Source organism: Henckelia pumila, chromosome 4 (genome assembly GCF_033568475.1).
Source record: "Henckelia pumila isolate YLH828 chromosome 4, ASM3356847v2, whole genome shotgun sequence".
In the NCBI taxonomy this organism is placed as follows: Eukaryota; Viridiplantae; Streptophyta; class Magnoliopsida; order Lamiales; family Gesneriaceae; genus Henckelia; species Henckelia pumila.
Window position 1 is genome coordinate 25,649,530 of NC_133123.1, and position 6,286 is coordinate 25,655,815.

Below are 6,286 nucleotides of genomic sequence, written 5' to 3' on the forward strand. Positions count from 1 at the left end.
AGAGAATAATTTAAGCTCGAGCTCGGCTCGAAAAAAAGTTCGAACATGTTCGAATTCGGCTCGAGTTCGATAAGCTCGAATACGAATAAAATATTTATCGAGTGGGTTCGTAAAGCTCACGAACCAGCTCAGTTCGTTTTGCACCCCTAATACAAGCAAATAAAAATAAAAATATTTTGGTGTTTCAATCTTATAAGAAACTGGAAAAAATATTTAATTAATATATTTGTGAAAAAATCTGTTCACTTTATCTCCAATAAATAAAACCTAAGTATTTTTGTGTTTCAATCTTCTATGAAACTGGATCTCTATCAAGTTTGTCAATTTTGACTTTATCATAATAATTGATTTTACAAAAATATCCTCACTAACTCTTTCAAATGTGTACAAACGAAGAACAAAATTGACAACGTACAATGAAAAACTTTGACATTGGTTTACACTTTTCTAGGAAACTGGATCTCTATCGAGTTTGTCAATTTTGACATAATTATAATAATTGATTTTAAAAAAGCATTCGATAACTCTTTCAAGTGTGTACGAACGAAGGATAAAGTTGACAACACACAATGAAAAAATTTGACATTAGTTTGCACATTTATAATTGGTATAGATATAGATTATGAACATGAATACAACTATAAATCAAAATAGATATCCTTTTCAACTATCATATCTTAGCCATGATGTCGGTTTTGTCCATCCTGTCCGCTAAATGTCAGCCTTTATTTTACTGTGTTTCTCAACTCGTCAAATATAACAAAAAATGTCAAGACTTTTTTTACCTAGTTTCATAATAAACTAATTGAGTTGATAATTTCTTAATCTATCAATTGAACGCTAAAGTGTTAGTTCAATTACGCAAATTGCATCATACCATGTAAATGTGGAAAAAAAAAAAAAACCTAAAAAAAACTAGCGTATAAAATCAATAAACAATTAAAACTTGTGTTTTTTTAAGAAGATCAAGCACCGCATAAAACCTCTTTAAACGAGTAAATTAAAAGTGTTTGATTTAACAAATATTGTCTATTAAATATATAATAAAAAATTAATCTAAAAAAATATTATAAAAATGGATTTATCTATACTATATATATTAAGCAAGAGCACCTTAGTTGGTCTCTTGATAATTGATATGTCCAACCTCAAATTAAAAAAAAAAAAAAAACTCTTATAAAAGTGTCAAATTACAAAAAATGCATATCATATTAAAATCAAATATTTTAAAGATAAATGTTATATAATATACGCACAACACATAATATTTATGTATTACGTTATACACGCAATGCGTGTGCGATTGCGTGTGCGTTACAACTAGTAAACAATTATAAATGTTTGATTTTGCTTTTAATTATTTTTGTGAAAGATGTATCATATACAATGCATTATAAATTTAATATAATTATAGGTACACAATTTTTTTAAAAAAATATAATTTATAGGATTGAAGCATAAAATAATTTTGAATTGATTGATTTTTGGACAAGATAAAATCATAAAAGTTTATGGTAAAATGGCAAACTAAAAATTTCGAACAAAAATAGTCTCTGAATATCAACTGAAATTTCGATTGCTGCGACACCACAAGAAATCTAATCTCTTCAGGGAAAGATTGATCGAGGGAGATGGCTCATCTCTCTTTACACACACCCTCTGCCATTTCAAGATTCTCTCTACAAAAATCTGAACTTTCCTCGAAGAGCTGTAAGTATTTGTTCTGTTCCCTGTGCTTTCTTCTTTATCTGTTTATGTTTTTGAAAATAACTAATTTAGTTTTGGCCCATGTTCATATTTTCTTGGGTTTACTCGTCTGTAACTTTTGGAATGTGAAGCTGTGGAAGAAAGGCTCGAGTTTTGGATAATGTACTGCGATAATAAATTGTTAATTTTTTTTTAAAAAAAACAAATTTTATTCGCAAATTTTTATCAAATTTTGTTTCATGTTATGTACCAAATTATGCAGGAAATAATTAGTATGCAATATTTCAATGATTTATTTGGGTTTTTTTTGGGATTGGAAGGTGAATGCTTTAGGAAAATGTGCTATGGATGATATTTTGTTTCTGTTTTGATATCTTTTTAGTTTGATATGGGGTTCTTTTACTTTTTTCGAAAAACTGCCACTCGAATTTTCATTTATGCAGTGCCAAGTGAGTTGATCATGCTTTGTTTGCTCATTTGTAGCTTCCAAATTGAAGCCATCTAGATTTCAAATTATATCCAGTTTGGAGGATGACAGCTGCTCTGGTGGTTCTTCCGACCACTCCATGGAACTCAAAAAAGAAGAGGTCTGTTTTTTTTGTGTGTGTGTGTGTGGAAGACCTGTGTTGTTTGGCAAACTAGTGCTATTCGATTGCATGCTTCTCCATGTTTTCTATGTGATTTTGTTACGACCACAGATTCGCTCGATTAATCAACGATTAATCAACTCACCATAAACAGGAAAAAAAATCCCCCTCTAATCATGCATATCACTGGAAAAGCAAAATAAGCACAAGACTATGGTCAATTCTTCGACATGAAGAATATGCACCCCGGTCCCCCAAACAAAATGCTCAATACCCTTCCAAACAAACTCCGTTTATTTATTCCTTTGAATTCCCTTAAACTCACATTAAACTCCCCTCACTCTCCAAACTCATGCTCTCGTGTTTTTATTAGCGACAGGCCTAAAAATTGGGTTCATTTCGTTTGAGTGGGCAACAGATTTACACTAAATTTTGAACTTGTGAGGGGATTCTTACTTTTTCTTTCCTTTTGCAAATGTCCATTTGTTATATATACACAAATTTGGGGGGCGCTGGGGAAAAGGGGATAAGGTGGAGTTCTAAAATAATGCTCAACAGTTAGAAAGAGCCAATGAATCCTGAAAATTTGCAACCGAGAGCACCGTCCTAAGTCTTGCCAAACAAGTTGGGTTGCATCTCTTTTTTATTTATACAAGAGGCCTTTGTTTCTACATTGTAATGAACTTCGAAGTTGAGTTTGTAGCCAAATTGGGGCCACTTGCAAGAATAGGCTTGGTCAATATTATTTTTTTTTGGACAAAAAGAACTAGACCTCTCTACTGTTATTCATAACACAAGAGTGGCTAATTTTTTTAAAAAATATTTTGACCAAACCCATTCTTGCAAATCTTCGGCCAAATTTTCTGTTGCCTTCTTCACACTAAGTTTAAGGAGCAAGCGTAATTAAAACACAGCATTTTCAATAGCTATGCCAGTCCCAAGTAAGCCAATAAACGATGCAGCGTGGGGGTGAATACACCGATAAGAGTTATGCCATTTTTTCAAAAGACTTGATTTAAAATGTATTTGTCACAGATAGTCGAACGAGTCAAGACTTAGCTTGTTGCGGTATTAACAGATTTTTGTTTAAGCATTTAACTAAGTGTGCGGAAGAGTTTTGATTTTGAGAGCCCTTTACAATCAGATTGTAACTTCTAGTATTTCAACCAGCTATACCTCACTTAGTTTTATGTCTAAGCCTATATATTCCAATTTCACTCAGGTTTTGTGGAGTATATTCTGAAACAGAATAACACGAAATATTATTGAGTAAACTAACTTGCATCTTCAAATATTTCTCTCAGAGAACTATCTTATGGGCCTTCAGTCTGTGCTTACTTAGGCCTTTGAGTTTCACCTGTATTAGTATAAAATGTTAATTCTGGCAGTAGAATATTCCTCTCTGCCGACAAATCTTGGACATATTATTGTTTGCTTGCGGCCCTCTGAATATATTTCGTACCATTATGTTTTCAACTTCAGAACTGTATACATCATCTCAAGTAAAGTTTTATTGTCGTTAAACAGATATCTCATCAGGGAATCTCTCGGAGGCGGTGTCTAACATGTTTATGTTCAACTATGGCTTTGATAGTTGCACCCGGAATGTCTAGTTCTGAACTGAAGGCAATTGCCTTGGATGGCAAAGAAAATGCTGTATGTCGAAATTGTGGGGGTAGTGGTGCTATTATCTGTAAGTAAAGATTCCATTTTTCATGCTTTAGTTGTAAAAATAATTGCTATGCTAATGTGAGTTGATGTTTCAAATTTGTATCTGATTTGTGATGGTCTGCGAGTTATTCATTTACTCTTTGTTTAGGTGACATGTGTGGTGGTACAGGAAAATGGAAAGCTCTAAACAGAAAAAGAGCCAAAGACGTCTATGTGTTTACAGAATGCCCAAATTGTTATGGTATGCAACTTTCAACGACTCGTGAATAGGTTCATTTGTCTTAATTGATTCAAAATTTCACTTTTCTTTGGCCTCAACGGTGAGATTAAAATAAAAGTTTATAGGACAAGGTACTTTCTCTGAGATTTATTGGTTTTAGGTTTACTATGATTTGTTTGCCTCTGACGTGCTTCCAATACGTACTGATTTCAGTATTCGGATTTTCTCTACTTTTGATGTAGGTCGAGGAAAACTAGTATGTCCTGTGTGCTTGGGGACTGGCTTGCCAAACAACAAAGGTCTACTTAGAAGGCCGGATGCAAAAGAATTACTTGACAAGATGTACAATGGCCGGTTGTTGCCGAACTCATAGGTAAAGCCCGAGTTTTTGACATATGTATGTTATTTCATTTGAATTCTTGGTATTGTTTTTTATCCACCAAGGATGCAAGTGAACCCAACCAAAGCTTGAATCAAGGTACTTGAACCACTGGCCGAGTAGTTTGAGTCAAGTTCGAACACTAAACAAGCTCTGACTGCTTAGTAAATAGTCTAGCTCAATTCTTATTTCATGCATATAAAAAAATCCTTTAAGAATAGCATTTTCTTGACAATCTGGTTTTATATAGATAAGCAGCACTTAATAGTCGTTTGTAGCTCGAGCTACTAGATATACGTGCGAATTGAAAATTTGACTGTTTGGTGGAACTCTAGTTGAGCTTGAGTACTCAAATTGCGAGTCAAAAGATATCACACTCTACTTGCATTTGAGTTGGTCAGTTGGCCCGTCCACATCTCTACTATGCACCGAGACCTCCATTTGTTGCTTTTGGATGATCCTAACAAGTTTTATGCTAAACATATTTATAGGATTCGCATTTCCATTCGGCCAGAAGATACCCAGACGTTAAATCTCTCACATGTAGCAGAAGAAGCAAGTTTGAGAAAGAGAACCTCCGGTATAGTAGTTCATACCACAACCTTTTCTGATAACACCCCCGGTGTCGCCAGTTATCTTCTCAACGCATCTCCTGGCTTACATGGTTTTGTTTTTTGAATCCTCGTATTTTTTACTTCCCATGGGACTTTGTGAGATTCGGTAGGAGTTGGCGAAAAAGAGTAGAGAAAATGTAAAGCCATACAGTGGAATCATCAACAGAATCATATCTGTATATTTTGCAGAAAGCATATTTCAAGTTGGTTCATGTTTCCAAGTTAACATGTAAACCATCACTGTACATGTAGCATATCTCAAAATTAAAATCCGGAGAAGAAGGGATATATTAGGTTTACATATGAGCCCAATGACAATTTCCTATATCTTATGGGTCCATTTGTCTATGAATCAACCCAAATTCAGAAGTGGGGTATGATATTCATGGATTTTCTTGAATTTTGAGCTGAATATGATCATATATATGCATGAAGATTAGATTCCGCCATGGTTGTTTTTAAACCGTAAATCGCGATTGAGGTCGTCTTTCTAAAATCGAAAACAAAATGAGTCCGACTCCATTTTTCATTTGAACCCAAACTCCTGATTTCGATATTGGGATCGCAAGTAATGGTAGAGATGTTATTAGACCTGATAAATATATGATTTATGTAATTGTATATGATCGATAACTCGTGATTTATCAAAAATTGTACTTAGTGATACATATATAATTCAAATTTTTAAACCGTAAAACAAAGCATTACATATCGAATGCCTTCAACAACATGATTAATTATTGACTCTTAATTTGTTCTCACGTGGATCAGTGAATTGCATCATGCGAAAAAATGACTACTCCGGAGGTAGGATATGTTGAATTTTTTTTTATATATATGTATATATATATGGAATTTGGAGAAAAGTCCAGTCTGGAAAATTATGTCGACGATTAATCCAAGCCACTCATGGATTCATGAGTTGTCACGAATGAATTAGCCCTACAAGCTTAGCTTCCATATAATTCCAAAAATAATAATAAAGATATACATGACATTAATTGAAATCTCATTAATAATATGCTAAAATTTTCAAAAGATATAAGCTTTTGTCAGGAAAAAAAAATAATTGAATTTTATATAACATACTATTGATGGGACTACATGC

General features: G+C 33.3%; 1 protein-coding gene across 1 annotated transcript; it reads left to right on the forward strand.

Moving 5' to 3' along the window:
* Positions 1–1,537: 1,537 nt before the first annotated feature.
* LOC140867043 (protein PHOTOSYSTEM I ASSEMBLY 2, chloroplastic) lies at positions 1,538–5,399 on the forward strand. The gene is made up of 6 exons (XM_073272111.1): positions 1,538–1,710; positions 2,191–2,294; positions 3,822–3,987; positions 4,114–4,206; positions 4,428–4,558; positions 5,056–5,399. Exons 1-5 carry the CDS (start codon positions 1,632–1,634, stop codon positions 4,556–4,558), a joined length of 573 nt encoding a protein of 190 aa, XP_073128212.1. The 5' UTR covers positions 1,538–1,631; the 3' UTR covers positions 5,056–5,399.
* The last annotated feature ends 887 nt before the right edge of the window (positions 5,400–6,286 follow it).